Genomic DNA, 18,406 nt, shown 5'->3' with positions numbered 1-18,406 from the left:
CAAATCATGGATATTGATTTTGAAAAAAGTAATAAAAAGAAAAAGCAAAAGAAAAAAAATACCTTAGGAGAAATAGAAAAATAAAAGCAACTTACTTGTAAACACTAGGAGATCGGTTATTATCAAGAAGCCTGAGACAGATACTTAGTCCTAGGACCATATTATCCTGGAATAAAGAAAGACGCTTAAGCCTCACGAATAGCAAAGCCACAAAGAAGCAGATCGATGGAGATTTAATAATTTTTCACTAGCACAAGACAGTTTGGTTTACTGGTTTTGATTAATGGGTCACTCCAAAAAATCAATTTCCTGACATCTGCACACTAGTGTTATATGTCTAAAACCATTTAACTTCTGCTTATGTCAATGACCAGGATCAGGACTGATGTTTGGCTGACTATGTAATTTAGTCTACCAGCACTGCTTGTTGTAATCACCTCGGTTTCTGGATGTAGTCGTGACTGAAATATTATTAGAATAGTTTGTAGAGTCTTTAGTTGGATATTTTCTTCTGCCATTTCCGAATGCTGCAAGTTAGGAAACACCAAGTTAGGTAGCGCTTTGCAAGAAATGTAAATCGGTTTCGCCTTTACCAATAACTAAAAAAAGAGGAAGAAACAAGAATGACTCTAGCAGAAATTAATGTACCAGAAAGACTTAAAAGGCTGTCACAAGGTATCTACGATAACTAGAAAATGCAAGAGATGAATCTCAATCCTCAGGTAACTTCAAATTCTGTGTGTTGCATTACAGAACAAATTATATAAAGAAGTTAGAGAAACTTTCACTTACATCTTTCAAGGTATAAAGTATCTCCTTTAGAGATGAAGGTTCAACAGCATCATGAGATATAAGCTTCTGCAAGCACGAAAGTCCTATAACACTAAGTTTTGTATTCCTGACTCCACACGCCATCAGAAAGATCCGAAGAATGTCTTCATTACTTGAGAGATCACTGGCACTTGATGACGACCGAAGCTGAAAAGAAAGATTATACTATAAGGAACTTACAATTCAATTCATCAGAAACATTCCAACAACGATTTCAAGAATATAAAATGCCAATCAATTCCTCATATTCAGTAATTTAACCCCAAGTGACATGAAAACAGAGATATCTCTCAACTGATATAGCTCAACAATTCATGCTTTGGCAGTCACTTGACCAATCAGACAATAAATTCAATCTTAAGAGACTCAATTGAAAAGCGTAATTGGTAACAGAGGTCGGACGGTACAGTTGTACATTACTAACCTTCAAGATTGCGTGCTCCGCTCCATCTTTCACGGCGGGATACCTCCGCCGCGCCTCGGCGGAGAGAGCTCGGAGATCCGCCTCCAAAGCCGCCACCAAAGCCATTATGTTTTTGTTACTTGGAACCCTCTCGAGATTTGTAGAAGAGAGCAACTTCGATGCTACCAGGGAAATAGCTGAATCGAGGAGTTGGGCATTTGAGATCGGACACACAAAAAAATGTTCCGATCGTGACGAACTGAGAAGAAAGCAAAAAAGTGGAAATCCAATGTAACCAAAAAGATCTTTGCGAATTGCGATAGCCCAAAAAAAAAAAAAAAGACTCAGATTAGAGCTGTGTATCTTAGCACGCGCATCTCACGTGCCTCAAAATCTAAAATTAATTTGGTTAATAAGTATGGTTGTTTTGGTTCAATTCGGTTCTCAATAATGATTATGGTCGGGTCAATTCGAATGATTTTCCCAACACCAGCGATACTCAAATCAAATCGAGTAAACATTTTTTTATAGGGTGTATTCAAAACATTATTTTAGAGGACAGTAAAACTCTAACTTAGTGTTTCTTTATTATCCAAAACATATGATTTTAGAGTAAACACCAATTTGGGGTTTATTCAATTTAGAGGATAGTAAAAATTGAATTTTCTTCTTTCATCTTTAATAAGGAAACACCAAGTTATTCAATTTAGAATTTTAAAACATGCTTTATATCCTTCATCTTTCTAGTTTCATCCCTGTTTTATTGCACATCTTAGTTTTAGTTATTATCTTGTATTTAATATGTCTTCTCAGTAGTTTTACATTCTGCATTTACTTTTATGTCATCAATCTGTTACATCAAAACCATTTTCATATCTGGTTTAATTTAGATAAGTGTTCACATCTTGACTGCTTGCATCATACTCATTATGGATTGACATCTCTTACACTCCAACTGCATAAGAGTAATTGAAACCTCTTGCATTCCACATGATCATATATCTTTGGTCTTAGTTTGTGTCTGTTGTCTGATTGCATCATTCATATATTCATAAGTATTCAAACCTACAAAAAGATATGTTTCAATTTGGCGCCGTTGCCATTTGAGCAGTTGTTTGTGACAGTCAGGATTTACACAAGTTTAAGATTAAGTTTTATTGTTACACTTGCTCATTACTGACTTGAATCTTCATCCGCTTGGTTGTTTTGAGTTTCAGGTACAAACTCAACCCAACACTTGACCATCTGCACGTTCGAGTGATCGATCGAGTCACCAATCCGAATTCAGTCAGTCTTCTAATTTCAGTCAGTTCGGTCTTCAACTCAAGCCAGTGCTCGACCAAGTGTCAGTTCGAGTAGTTGATCGAGTCACCAACCAAGGTTCACTCGAGCCAGTGCTCGACCGTGTGTCAGTTCGAGTCAGTTCATGCAAACCAGATCACAAGGAAACAAGAACCTTGAGAGATACATTGAGCACATCAACCGTTTACCAAGAGATTTGAGGCAACAGAGAACCAGAATCCTTCAGGAACAGGAACACCAGCTGCTCATGGATCCACCCATGCAGAGGCCAAGACAGATTGGAGCAGGTGATGCTCCAAACACCCATCCACAAAGGGCAGGAATAGTCCCACCTGCAGTAGCAAATAATAACTTTGAGATAAAAAGTGGGCTGATTACTATGATCCAGTCAAACAAGTTCTATGGTCTGCCTATGGAAGATCCCTTAAATCATCTTGATGAGTTTGATAGGCTATGTGGCCTAACCAAGATTAATGGAGTAAGTGAAGACAATTTCAAGCCCAGACTCTTCCCATTTTCACTTGGAGATAAAGCTCACTTGTGGGAGAAAACTTTACCAACATGAGCTATCACAACTTGGGATGGCTGCAAGAAGACTTTCCTGGCCAAGTTCTTCTCTAATGCAAGGACTGCTAGATTGAGGAATGAGATATCTGGTTTTGCACAGAAGAATAATGAGACTTTCTGTGAAGCATGGGAAAGGTTCAAAGGCTACCAAACCCAATGTCCTCATCATGGGTTTAGTAATGAGTCTCTACTTAGCACACTATACAGAGGACTTCTACCAAAGATCAGAATGTTGCTGGACACTGCATCAAATGGGAACTTTCTCAACAAACATGTGGATGAAGGATGGGAACTGGTAGAAAACTTGGCCCAATCAGATGGGAACTACAATGAATACTATGATAGGACTGTCAGATTTGTTGAACCTGCCCAGGATGAGAAGTACAAGAAAGATTTGAAAACTGTGCATGATAAGTTAGACCAGATTCTGCTTAGTCAGCAGAAAAACATTCACTTTCTTGCTGATGAAGACACAACAGTTCAAGCTGGGGAGAATGAAATGGCTGAGGTGTGTTATGTACATAACCAGGGTGGTTTCAAGCCTTACAACCAGTTCAAGAACAACAATATTTCTTACAGAAGTACTAATGTGGCAAACCCACAAGACCAAGTCTGTTGATAACTCTCTAATGAACACCAACCCGATCGAAGAGGGTCCAAGAACAGAAAGAACAATCAGAGGACCTACCCAAAGATCAACCCGAGCTCATCCTCGTGCACCCCATCGAGCAGACCCTCGGGCAGGACTGGGAAGCTAGGGTTAATGGGTTTCCATATATAAACCCCCCTCTTATTCCTCTCGACCTAGCACTCCGCAGACCCTCAAACCAGATAGTGAGAGCTTCTGAGAGAGATCTTGAGCGACTCAAACACTTTTTCCACTTTGTTAGGATTCATTTTTATTTTTATTTTTGCATTTTCTTGATTCTATACTCTTCTACTCTATTTATATTTTTAATACAATGCAATTCTCATTTGTTTGTGTGTTTCTTTCCATGAGATCTGAGTAGTGTAGTAAAGTTTCTAGGGATGGGATAGAAGATTTTGTGTTCTTGATCGGTTAGAATGTCTTAGCTTAGATATTTGTGTTTTATAAATTCCCTTCTAGATTGGTGTTCTTAATGCTATCAACAGACCAAGAGGTTGAGATTAGATCNAACTGTGCATGATAAGTTAGACCAGATTCTGCTTAGTCAGCAGAAAAACATTCACTTTCTTGCTGATGAAGACACAACAGTTCAAGCTGGGGAGAATGAAATGGCTGAGGTGTGTTATGTACATAACCAGGGTGGTTTCAAGCCTTACAACCAGTTCAAGAACAACAATATTTCTTACAGAAGTACTAATGTGGCAAACCCACAAGACCAAGTCTGTTGATAACTCTCTAATGAACACCAACCCGATCGAAGAGGGTCCAAGAACAGAAAGAACAATCAGAGGACCTACCCAAAGATCAACCCGAGCTCATCCTCGTGCACCCCATCGAGCAGACCCTCGGGCAGGACTGGGAAGCTAGGGTTAATGGGTTTCCATATATAAACCCCCCTCTTATTCCTCTCGACCTAGCACTCCGCAGACCCTCAAACCAGATAGTGAGAGCTTCTGAGAGAGATCTTGAGCGACTCAAACACTTTTTCCACTTTGTTAGGATTCATTTTTATTTTTATTTTTGCATTTTCTTGATTCTATACTCTTCTACTCTATTTATATTTTTAATACAATGCAATTCTCATTTGTTTGTGTGTTTCTTTCCATGAGATCTGAGTAGTGTAGTAAAGTTTCTAGGGATGGGATAGAAGATTTTGTGTTCTTGATCGGTTAGAATGTCTTAGCTTAGATATTTGTGTTTTATAAATTCCCTTCTAGATTGGTGTTCTTAATGCTATCAACAGACTGAGAGGTTGAGATTAGATCTAGGGTGTTTTACCACCGAGAGGTGTAGATGAAATGCTTGAATCAATCAATGCTAGCGATTTACTCACTTAGCCTAAGAGATTAGATGAGTAAGGGGTTTATTGACAATAATGAATCAGTTTGTATTGCCTGTTTGGTCATGTTTCTCCAACGAGAGTTGGGTAGGGAAGTGATTAAGGTTGATTGTTTCTATCACTAGAGTGTTTTAACAAGATTTTAGAGATTCATTGTCTAGGGAATATTTGCATGAGGCACGTAGGACATCCATACTGGTTAGAAACACTTAGGAGTCGAGTACCCCATTCTTAGGAGCTTTCATATTTAGATTGTTTACATTTTCATTCATAACTCGATCCCTTACCCGAACAGGTACACGATCACCTGCTTCGNATTTTTGCATTTTCTTGATTCTATACTCTTCTACTCTATTTATATTTTTAATACAATGCAATTCTCATTTGTTTGTGTGTTTCTTTCCATGAGATCTGAGTAGTGTAGTAAAGTTTCTAGGGATGGGATAGAAGATTTTGTGTTCTTGATCGGTTAGAATGTCTTAGCTTAGATATTTGTGTTTTATAAATTCCCTTCTAGATTGGTGTTCTTAATGCTATCAACAGACTGAGAGGTTGAGATTAGATCTAGGGTGTTTTACCACCGAGAGGTGTAGATGAAATGCTTGAATCAATCAATGCTAGCGATTTACTCACTTAGCCTAAGAGATTAGATGAGTAAGGGGTTTATTGACAATAATGAATCAGTTTGTATTGCCTGTTTGGTCATGTTTCTCCAACGAGAGTTGGGTAGGGAAGTGATTAAGGTTGATTGTTTCTATCACTAGAGTGTTTTAACAAGATTTTAGAGATTCATTGTCTAGGGAATATTTGCATGAGGCACGTAGGACATCCATACTGGTTAGAAACACTTAGGAGTCGAGTACCCCATTCTTAGGAGCTTTCATATTTAGATTGTTTACATTTTCATTCATAACTCGATCCCTTACCCGAACAGGTACACGATCACCTGCTTCGAGTATACCTTCGAGCTGTTCTTGCTTATCTTCTTCACTCGATCACCCCACCCAATCCTGTACTCGAATGCTTGCATCGAGTGCTTAGGTCGTGTGGTTCTTGTTTATTTATTTTCTTTTAATCATTTTAGGATTGTTATATCAAACCCCAACTTTTGCTTGGCTTGACTTGCATAGTTCTGATCATATCTCATCTGTTAGCATAACAACCATTTGGATTGATAACCCTTTATACTACAACTGCATAGGGAATTGATACCCTGAGTGAAAATCATGTTATCAATTTGGCGCCGTTGCCATTTGGTTGAATTTAATTTGCTACGTTTAGGATTTCAGCACTTGCTAGATCAAGTTTTATAATTTACTTTGGTTAGTTACTGACTTGTTTACTTTCGTATTTGTTTTTCTTGCATTTCAGGTACAACACGGGTACCCACCCGACCTGTCACTCGATCACCTAGATCGGGTTGACCCTCGTGTACTCACTCGGTCAACTGTTTGTGTATGCAAACATGATCCAAAGGTAGCCAACACTTGAGTCCTTTCATCGACAACATCGACAGACCTAGGCTACTACGTCAACAACAAGTCCAACAACCACAACCATCAACAATTGAGGAGGAAATGAACGGTCCACCAGCTCCTCCAGCGAGGACCAACATAGGAGTAGGAGATGCTCCATCTACTCACACTCAAAGAAATGGCATTGTGCCACCTGTTGTCCAGAACAACAACTTTGAGATCAAGAGTAGTCTCATCCAGATGATACAAAGCAACAAGTTTCATGGGTTGCCAATGGAGGACCCATTAGACCATTTGGATGAGTTTGATAGGCTCTGTAGCCTAACCAAGATAAATGGAGTAAGTGAAGATGGAATTCAAGCTCAGGCTTTTCCCATTCTCTTTGGGAGACAAAACACACATTTGAGAGAAATCACTCCCCAAGGAGTCCATCACCATCTGGGAAGCATGCAATAAGGCGTTTCTAGCCAAATTCTTCTCCAACTCTAGAACTACAAGGCTGCGAAATGATATATCCGGCTTTGTTCAGAAGAACAATGAGACGTTCAGTGAAGCTTTGGAACATTTCAAGGGATACACCACCCGATGCCCTCATCATGGCTTTAGCAATGCTTCATTGCTAAGTACGCTATACCGAGGTGTGGTCCCAAAGATATGGATGTTGCCGGACACCGCAAGCAATGGTAACTTCCTCAACAAGGATGTCGACGAAGGATGGGATCTAGTTGAGAACTTAGGTCTATCTAATGGCCATTACAATGAGAATACGATCGCACTATACGATCTACTGGAGAGGAAGATGCCAAGTACATGAGGGACATGAAAGCCCTAAATGACAAGCTGGATAAACTCCTGAACCAGGAGCAACATGTCAATGCCATCTCAGAGGCAGAGCAATTTCTGCAACAAGATGGGGAGAATGCTCAGCGAGAGGCAGTGCACTTCCTCATACCTCGATTTGATCTCCATGATGCACCAAGTGCTATCAACTCAGAAAACCGAGGCGGCGCAAGTCAATACAAGATTCGATGACCTCGCAAGACGGTTATTGACCAATTACCAGCACCTCCACAACCGATTTGATGCTTTAAGCTCTCAAATTAGCTGCTCATAGATAAATCAGCTATAACTTCAACGAGTCAGGAGTCTGCACTCGCCATAGCACTACAGAGTGGACGCAACCTACCACCTAGGGAGGCACCACCTACCATTCCTGTGGAAAGAAATGACTTAGATGGGGAGGACCTCTGTGAGCCGCCAACTCCTACTCACCCACCAAACCATCCCACAAAGCAGCCCGACGCTTTACCCGATCACCCCACCCGGACAGATGATCGGGTTGACACTCCTGTAATCCCACCACCTATAGACAAACCAGGAGGAGAAAACCAGAAAGAGAGGCGATTCATCCCTCCACCTTACAAGCCACCATTGTCATTTCCTGGACGGTTTTGCAAGGAACTTCTTGAGAAGTACAAGGAGTTATTCAAAAAATAAATGCAGGAACTCGAGCTCCGCATGCCTCTAATGGATGCTTTTACGCTGATATCCCCTACCAGAAATTCCTGAAGGATGCAGTGATGGAACGGATCAAGCAAGTCCAAGGAATGGTCATACTCAATCACGAGTGCAGCGCTATAATCCAAAGGACTGCTGCACCTAAGAAACTGAGCGATTCAGGGTCATTCACATTACCTTGCTCAATTGGCCCTTTGAAGTTCGGAAGATGTCTCTATGATTTGGGGGCATCAGTCAGCTTAATGCCTCTAACTGTCGCTAAACGCCTTGGGTTTGAGAAATTCAAACACATCGACATACAACTAGTTCTAGCAGACCGGAGCACAAGGCTGCCAAGTGGAGTATTAGAAGACCTGCCGGTCAAGGTATGATCATTAAATGTACCAACCGACTTCGTGGTTTTGGAAATGGACGGCAAACCAAGGGATCCGCTTATATTGGGACGATCATTTTTAGCCACCGCATGAGCAATGATAGATGTGAGAAACGGGAAGTTCAATCTGAAGCTTGGGGAAGACCTCACTATGCAGTTTGATATTCGGGAAACTATGAAAAAGCCCACAATCGCGGGAAAAACTTTCTGGATAGAGGAACTAGAAAAACTGCGTGAGGAGACGCTTGAGGAAGTAACAATCGGGAATTGTTTACAAACAACACTAACAAAAGATAGCGAGGAGGGATTCATACACCAAGAAACGAAGCTCTATAAGGAATTGCTCGATACCTATCTAAATCCGGGGGAGACTGAAGAGGAGAAGATGATTCTCACCAACCAAAGCTTGCGCAACTCGGTGATTACCTCCTACGTCAAGTCGTGCAGCTGCTCAGCACCAGACCACCCGGTCAACAACCCGATCACTACCATGACCAACACACCGAGAAAGGTGATCGAGCACCACTCCAAATCACACCTACAAGCCACCGATGACTGGTCCGAGTCAAAGGCGCCCAAAGAAGAACTCAAACATCTCCCATCTGGGCTAAGGTACGCCTTCTTGGGACCTAACTCAACTTACCCGATTATCGTTAATTCTAGCTTACCTGAAAAAGAGCTGAAATTGCTCTGCACTCAGTTGAGAAATTATAGAAGGGCAATAGGCTACACTCTAGATGACATCAAGGGTATATCCCCTGATCTGTGCACCCACCAGATAAACCTAGAAGATGAATCATATTCCAGTGTAGAACCTCGGCGTATGCTGAACCCAAACCTGAAGGAAGTGGTGAAAAAGGAAATTCTAAAGTTTCTCGATGCTGGAGTTATCTACCCCATCTCTGAAAGTACTTGGGTGTCCCTGGTGCACTGCATTCCGAAGAAAAGAGGAATCACCGTCGTCAAAAACAAGAAAGATGAGCTAATTCCCACGAGGACAATAACAGGTCATCGAATGTGTATTGACTATAGGAAGCTTAATGCAGCCTCTAGGAAAGACCACTTTCCTCTTCCCTTCTTAGACCAGATGCTGGAAGGGCTCGCTAACCACCCCTACTACTGTTTTCTTGACGGATATAGTGGATTTTTCCAAATTCCTATACACCCTGCCGACCAGGAGAAAACGACATTCACCTACCCTTACAGTACCTTTGCCTATAAGCAGATGCCTTTCGGTTTGTGCAACGCTCCCACAACCTTCCAAAGATGTATGACGTCCATCTTTTCGGATTTAATAGAAGAGATGGTGGAGGTTTTCATGGATGACTTTTCAGTTTATGGAGCCTCTTTCTCCGCCTATCTCTCAAACCTCTGTAAGGTGCTAAAAAGGTGCGAAGAAACCAACCTAGTGTTAAATTGGGAAAAATGCCACTTTATGGTTCAAGAAGGGATAGTCCTAGGTAAGCCTGCGATTCCGAACCGAACCGAACCGACCGAACCGAACCGAACCGACATTCAGGGTAAACGGTTTGGTTCGGCTGATTAGGTTATACCAATCAGAATATAAATAATTTAGGTTCGGTTTTACCTTCGGTTCGTTCGGAGGTAAATAACCGATGGTTAACCGATAATTAAACCTAAGTATATAACCTAAAACATTCTTAATTAACAACTAAACCTAATCTTTTCGTTCTCTCTCAAGCGGCTGAGCGACGGAAGCTGTTCGAAGTTCGAATCATTAAGTCATCTGTGTTTACCGATCTAAGCTGTTTGGATATTCTCTTCTCTGCTAGAGTGCTAGTTTTCATCATCGTTCTTCACTGTAAGTTTTTTTTGTCTCGAAGCTTTGTCTCATAGTTTGTACATGTTCTGTAACTGATGCTTATTAAACTTGTAGATAAGTGTCTAATTCAAGTTGTATTGCCAATTGTAGATGGATTCAGAATCGTTTCAAGACAACAATGATTATTTGGGTGAAGAGATTGAAGGAGACGATGGTCCACCAGTCTCGTCAGTTGGAGGGAAACGATCAAGAGCAAGTTCTACTTTGCCAGCCAAAGCAAGAAAAAAGCCAGCTCAAAGGTCAGCCGTGTGGCAACATTTTTTTCAGAGGGATCTGGATGTTCCACTCAGAAATTGTCTCTATTGTGGCCAAGAGATGGGGTGTGATACTGTAAGAAATGGAACAAGTGCCATGAAGGGTCACCTTAGTAGGTGCAAGTTGTTTAAGAAGTATGAGGATAGTGGACTCAGAAAGTGTTGGGTAGTGATAGTAGTGGAGTTATGACAGCAGTGAAATATGATAAAGGTCTGTTTAGGAGATCTGTGAATGAGATAAAAATGCTTAATGGGCTACCTTTTGCATTTGTGGAATCAGAAGGTTTTAGGAGATTCTGCAGCAACAATCTCCCCATGTACACAGTTCATTGCAGGAAGACAACCACTTCTGATATTTATGGGATATTTTTGAGTGAGAAAGCTGCTTTGAAAGAGTTGTTTGGTCACCAAAAGCAGAGAGTGTCGATGACAACCGACATATGGGTCACTCCAACCACTTCTTGTAGTTACATGATGGTCACAGCTCATTGGATTGATCGAGATTGGAAATTGCATAAGAGGATCATTAGCTTCAAGCCTGTCACCGATCACAAAGGAGATACCATTTCATCACACTTGATTGGATGTCTGAAAGAATGGGGAATTGAGAAAGTCTTCACGGTTACTGTTGATAATGCAAAAGCGAATGATAAAGCTTTAGGGTTGTTCACAGATGCTTTGGTGATGAGAGGACGTGATGCATTAGTTGGACATGGGGATTATCTTCACATGAGGTGTTGTGCTCACATTTTAAATTTGATTGTCAGAGATGGATTAGCTAAAGCAAACCCGAGTATCATGGAAATCCGCAATGCAATCAAGTATTGCAGGTCTTCAGGCGATAGATTCAAATCTTTTCTGTTGAGGGTTGAGACTGGAAATTGTAGTAGAGGAAGCTTGTGTCTTGATGTTGCCACTAGGTGGAACTCCACCTATCTTATGCTCACAACCGCAATCAAGTTCAGAGTTGCGTTTGAGAAGATGTTGTTGGAAGATAAGTTGTACAATGAGTATTTCATAGAGAAAGAAGATAGTGGCTAGGATGGAGTTGAAGGGGAGAAACGTGTTGGTCCTCCAAATTTTTCTAATTGGGATGAAGTGCAAAGGTTAGTTAAATTCTTGAGAATCTTTTTCAATTGCACATTAGCTTTTTCTGCAACAAAATCAGTGACATCTTCTATTGCCTACAATGAGATCGTCATTATCGAGAGAAACTTGATCAATCTAAGCTGCAACTCTGATTCACTCTTAAAGACCGAAGCAATGGTGATGAGGTCCAAGTTTGAGAAGTATTGGGATGGTCTTGTCAACATGAATCCACTAGTGATCATTGCTTCGGTCTCTGATCCGAGGAACAAGATGCAATTTGCTAGTATTTGCTTCGACAAGCTTTATGGGAAGGATAGTGTCGAAACTACTCATCTCAGATCAACGATTAAGAGTGTGAAGAAGAAGCTATATGAGGAGTATGCGTCGAAGCTTAGCTCAACCCCTTCTCAAGGTGAGAGTAGTACTGCTGCTAGAAGTGATCATGGAGAATCAGTAGATACAAGTTCAATGTTTGATTTGTCGGATGATGATTGTTATGAAAGGATGGATTCATTGTACCCTGACATGATTTTGGATGCCGCATATGAAGAATCTAGTAGTGAGCTTGACATGTACTTGCTGGAGAAACCTGTGCCAAGAACCCAATATCATTTGGGATTGGATTACAATGTTTTATCATGGTGGAAGAATAACAGTTCTAAATTCCCAATCCTGTCAGAGTTGGCAAGAGATGTGCTTGCCATTCAAGTGTCGTCGGTGGCATCCGAGTCTGCATTCAGCACAAGCGGTCGTATTTTGGACCCTTATCGAAGTTGCTTGTCACCACAAATGGTATAATCCTTAATTTTCACTCAACAATGGCTGAGGAATACCATTCATGAGGACAAACTAGCAAATTTGTGCAAATGTTTGAAGAAATGGAGTTCCACGAGTCATTAGGTAATTCATTTATCTAATCTGTTTATTTTCTGTTGACTTATTCCTAATTGTATTCTTTTTTGGTTATGCAGCTTCACAGGTTCATGGACAGCCATCTGTGGATTCTTAAGTTGGCAATTAGGAGAAACAGGGCATAAAGGCTTGTCTCTTATTCTCTAAATCTTTTGAACAAAAAACCTTTCTATCTAACTATTATTTTGCCTCAACAATGACAACGTACCAAATGCATCTCTTAAGAACTTTAGTGAGCATTGGTATCTTGTCATTTGTTACTCATGTTTTTTGGAACTTAATGTCTCTGTTTCTGTGATGTTAAACCTTTGATGTAAGTGTATTTTGGAACTTAATGTTTGTTGTTTTGGTTGATTATTTGTGTTTGCAATAACCGAACTAACCGAAGTGTAATAACCCAAAGAAACCGTTAACAAACCGAACCGAACCGGTAGGTAAATCGGTTCTATTCGGAATAGTTTTCAAATTTCAGGAAAAACTGAAAACCGATTAACCCGAACCGAAAAAACCGAGCTAACCGAATTTGTAGGTCTAGTCCTAGGCCACAAGATCTCAGAAAAGGGGATAGAGGTTGACAAGGCTAAGATAGAGGTGATGGTCCAACTGCAACCTACTAGATCGGTGAAAGACGTTAGAAGTTTCCTAGGTAACGCAGGGTTCTACATGCGATTTATTAAAGACTTCTCCAAGATCGCTCGACCGTTAACACGACTCCTCTGCAAAGATGCAGAATTTATTGTCGACAAGGATTGTTTAGATGCCTTCAAAAAGATAAAGGAAGCTTTAATGAGTGCACCAATAGTTCAAGCTCCTAATTGGGACCATCCTTTCGAGATCATGTGTGACACGTCCGATTACGCAGTGGGGGCAGTACTTGGCCAGAGGATAGATAAAAAGCTCCATGTGATCTACTATGCCAGCAGAACCATGGACGAGGCCCAGACAAGGTATGCAACAACTGAAAAGGAAATCCTTGCTATAGTTTTTGCGTTTGAGAAATTCCGGAGTTACTTGGTCGGATCAAAAGTGGTTGTTTATATATATCATGCTGCCCTAAGGTACATTTAGTCAAAAAAGGACACCAAACCTAGGCTCCTCAGATGGATACTTCTTCTGCAAGAATTCGACATAGAGATCCTGGATAAGAAAGGAATCGAGAAAGGAGTGGCAGACCATTTGTCTAGAATGAGAATTGAGGATCCACTTCCAATAGATGACTCGATGCCTAAAGAGGGACTGATGCACATCGACTTCTTGGAAGAAATGAGCCACACGATTGGGCACACAATAGCTCACTCGATCCCCGAGTCAACAGGGTTGATCGAATTCATGGCAATCGAGTCAGCCAAGTTACCTTGGTACTCTGACTTCGTGAACTACATTGCGGGGAAATTCCTAAGGACTACGATGCTCACAAAAAGAAGAATTTCTTCAGGGATATCAACAGCTATTACTGGGATGAGCCTTATTTGTACAAAAAAGGGACAGATGGCCTGTTCAGACGATGTATAGCTGAGGAAGAAGTCCGGGGGGTACTAGAGCACTATCATGGGTCCACCTATGGAGGTCATTTTGCCACCTATAAAACCGTGCAAAAGATACTCCAAGCTGGTATATGGTGGCCAACCATGTTCAAAGACGCACAGCTCTTCATAACCAAGTGTGATCCATGCCAGAAAATGGGTAACATCGGTAGGAAGAATGAGATGCCTCAATATCCGATCTTAGAAGTCGAGGTTTTCGATGTAGCAATAGCCAACCCGACAAATGATCACAAGGTCGTGTTGAAAATGTTCAAAAAAACATCATTTTCCCAAGATTTGGAATCCCTAGAGTGGTAATCAGTGAAGGAGGAATCCACTTCATTAACAAAATTTTCGATAGCTTGTTAAAGAAACACGGGTTCATGCATAAAGTCGCAACAACTTACCACCCACAAACCAGCGGACAAGTGGAGGTAAGTAATAAACAGATCAAGGCGATTTTGGCCAGGATTGTGGGAATCACAAAAAAAGATTGGGCATTCAAGCTAGATGATGCATTATGGGCCTACCGGACAGCCTACAAAACACCAATTGGGCGAACTCCTTTCCAGCTTCTTTATGAAAAAAACTGTCACCTACCAGTTGAGGTAAAATATAAAGCGATATGGGCAACCAAACTCCTGAATTTGGACATAAAGACTGCTCAAGAAAAAAGAGTAATGAATCTCCACGAACTCGATGAAATACGGTTAGAGGCTTATGATAATTCAAAGATCTACAAGGAGAGAACCAAAGCCTTTCATGACAAAAAGATCCAACATAAGGATTTAAGAGCAGGAGACAAAGTCCTTCTGTTCAACTCGAAGCTCCGACTGTTCCCAGGGAAGCTCAAGTCAAGATGGTCAGGACCATTCAAAATTAAAGGGATTATGCCTTATGGAGCAGTAACTCTACTCAGGAAAGATGGGACTGAATTTACCATGAACGGGCAAAGGGTGAAGAAATACATGGCGAATGAGAGTACACAGGTGGGGACATCTCTGCACCTCACCGACACAGCGCCGGTCTGATAATAATTAACAGTCAAGCTTAGCGACTATAAATAAGCTCTCTTGGGAGGAAGTCCCAATAGCAGTGGTGTAAATATAACTTACATTTCTTCTTTTTCAGTCTTTTCTCCCTCCTCAGTGTTCTCAAGCTACCCGATGACCTACGCGACGCCCTACCCGATCAACCCCTTGGACGCTGGTCCGAGCAGGTAGTCCGTGCGTATAACCGAGCTCTCTGATGAGCGAATCCCAGCACCTGCTGAAGCCGGTGACGACCCTGGCTACACGTTGGAAAGTATGGAGGCTGTTACATCCTCCTTCTTCACCAACCCATGAGGTACCACATTCATCCAATCTTTGTAAATAACATTGCATTTAGTTTTCTTTCATTTTGTGTGATTCTTGGATTATTTTTCAGACTTTTATTTACACAGGGACTGTGTAATTTAAGTTTGGGGAGGATCCTAGGATGTATATAACATTGTGTTTTATTTTTATTTCAAATTTTTGCATACTAGTTTTGTTCATTTGAGTCTGCATCTATTTGCATAAACAAAAACCCTAAAAATTTGAAAAAATAAAAATAAAACAGAGTGTTCATGTAGTTGCATATTCATATTAGGATTGAGTCTAGATTGCTTCATATAGGATTGTTGCATATGCATTTTAGGGGACAATGATTAAAGCCACCTTGTTTAAAGCCAAATCTTAGGATTGAAGCTATAACCCTTAATCACAGTTCATTGTTGCCAGATCAATCTTTGGAAAAAAATGAAAAATCTNAAAGTATGGAGGCTGTTACATCCTCCTTCTTCACCAACCCATGAGGTACCACATTCATCCAATCTTTGTAAATAACATTGCATTTAGTTTTCTTTCATTTTGTGTGATTCTTGGATTATTTTTCAGACTTTTATTTACACAGGGACTGTGTAATTTAAGTTTGGGGAGGATCCTAGGATGTATATAACATTGTGTTTTATTTTTATTTCAAATTTTTGCATACTAGTTTTGTTCATTTGAGTCTGCATCTATTTGCATAAACAAAAACCCTAAAAATTTGAAAAAATAAAAATAAAACAGAGTGTTCATGTAGTTGCATATTCATATTAGGATTGAGTCTAGATTGCTTCATATAGGATTGTTGCATATGCATTTTAGGGGACAATGATTAAAGCCACCTTGTTTAAAGCCAAATCTTAGGATTGAAGCTATAACCCTTAATCACAGTTCATTGTTGCCAGATCAATCTTTGGAAAAAAATGAAAAATCTTTGTTTAAATCCTTGCATCTTTTGAAAACTTCCTCCACTTGCTTGAACATTGAATCATCTCTTTATTATTGGACTTAAACTGAACTTAAAATTGTCTTGCTTATGAGATTTGAATACTTGCTCTTGGTAACTCTAAACTCGGGTTAACATTCCATTTTTGCCAATCTCTTCGTTTGACCCAATTTGGTTTCTATCTACCCTTGAACCCAAACCTTTCTTTCAAACCTTGTTGTGAATCGTTGAGTGAGGCCTTTTCATTGTGCTATAGGTTGTGAAACCTTGAGAGTATAGAGAACGACGAAGAACTGGCTCTTGATTTAGCTAATTTAGAATTTGAACTTGCAATTAGGATCAGCTTTGGAAGATAGATGGTTATCATGATTATTTGGGGTTGGGTTGTGAGAAATTAAAAAGAGAAAGTCCCTAAGGTTCGATTCAATTAGCTTTAAGTCTCTAAGTAAAAATAAAAGAGAGAAAAAGATCTTGCTATAGTGTCCTCGAAAAGAAAAAGAAGAAAAAAAATATTGGATTATTATTAGGAGTTTAGCAAAGAAAAGAAACAAAAAAAAGAGAGAGAGCTAGATGTGTAAAGTTTAAACCTTAGGGATTATAAAAATTAAAGGGAAACCAAATCAAGGATGTGCGTAGTTTTATTCTAGGGGGTTTGATAAAAAAAAGATAGTGAATGAGAAAAGGGTAGTTTATCAAGAGTTAAGCTTTGCATGCCCAAATTGTTCTCAATCTTAGATAGTTTTCACAACTGTCTTGCATTCACTCTTTTGAGAGTAAGCCACCCAAAGATATTGTTTGAAACCTACCTACCCAAACGCCTCACCCTTGAAACCAGTTGAGCTTGATTCACCTTCCGTTCACAAGAATTCGCCAAACACTTTAATGAATGTGAAAGAGATGTTCTTAGGAATTGCAAGTTTTTGTTGTTAGTTGGAGGTTGAACTGAATCGATGCATGGTGATAAGCATAGAAAAATCTTTGTAATTATGTTGATTAATCTTAGCACCATTAAACTATCTTTAAGGACTATAGCTTGAATCCTTCGCTTAGCTCCAAAGGTTATGAGTCACATTTTAGAACCGCACCCTCCTACTTCCTTGCTAGAGGACTAAAAAGATTTAAGTTTGGGGGTCTGATAACTCTCTAATTTACATGTTTTAAGCATCTTTTTTTGTCCATATCTTGCATCATTTTCACCATAACCTTAGCATTTTTAGGTAATTTATTGTAGGAATCCACATTTAGGCCATTTAGGGTGTTGCATTCTTGCATTTTCATATTTTGGATGAAAACAGGTGCTTAAGAGCCTAAAATGGGGAGAAACAAGGTCAAACCCGAGCATGTACCCGAAGGAGCTATTGAGCAGGAAGAACAGTCTGAACACCAACCCGATCGAAGATGATCCAAGAACAAAAAGAGCAATCCGAGGACCTACCCGAAGATCAACCCGAGCTCATCCTCGTGCACCCCATCGAGCATACCCTCGGGCAGGACTGAGAAGCTAGTGTTAATGGGTTTCCATATATAAACCCCCCTCTTCTTCCTCTCGACCTAGCACGCCGCAGACCCTCAAACTAGATAGCGAGAGCTTCTGAGAGAGATCTTGGGCGACTCAAACACTTTTTCCACTTTGTTAGGATTCATTTTTATATCTTTTGCATTTTCTTGATTCTATACTCTTCTACTCTATTTCTATTTTTAATATAATGCAATTCTCATTTGTCTGTGTTTTTGTGTTTCTTTCCATGAGATCTGAGTAGTGTAGTAAAGTTTCTAGGGATGGGATAGACGATTTTGTGTTCTTGATCGGTTAGAATGTCTTAGCTTAGATATTTGTGTTTTATAAATTCTCTTCTAGATTGGTGTTCTTAATGCTATCAACAGACCAAGAGGTTGAGATTAGATCTAGGGTGTTTTACCACCGAGAGGTGTAGAAAAAATGCTTGAATCAATCAATGCTAGAGATTTACTCACTTAGCCTAAGAGATTAGATGAGTAAGGGGTTTATTGACAATAATGAATCGGTTTGTATT

At 40.2% G+C, this 18,406-nt stretch overlaps 1 protein-coding gene across 1 annotated transcript in view; it reads right to left on the bottom strand.

The window, feature by feature from the left end:
* The window catches only part of LOC104736797 (protein MON2 homolog), a 14,667-nt gene extending 13,126 nt beyond the window's left edge, over positions 1 to 1,541 (bottom strand). Inside the window, exons 1-4 of the mRNA XM_019234498.1 lie at positions 1,256 to 1,541; positions 793 to 978; positions 438 to 527; positions 96 to 166 (exon numbers count right to left, since the gene is read on the bottom strand). Coding sequence (XP_019090043.1) covers positions 96 to 166; positions 438 to 527; positions 793 to 978; positions 1,256 to 1,360 — 452 coding nt within the window. The 5' untranslated portion in view covers positions 1,361 to 1,541. The remainder of the gene's footprint in view (positions 1 to 95; positions 167 to 437; positions 528 to 792; positions 979 to 1,255) is intronic.

This window comes from Camelina sativa, chromosome 13 (genome assembly GCF_000633955.1).
Source record: "Camelina sativa cultivar DH55 chromosome 13, Cs, whole genome shotgun sequence".
Lineage (NCBI taxonomy): Eukaryota > Viridiplantae > Streptophyta > Magnoliopsida > Brassicales > Brassicaceae > Camelina > Camelina sativa.
Note: the sequence above shows the minus strand (reverse complement) of the source record. Positions and strands in the feature narration are given on the sequence as shown.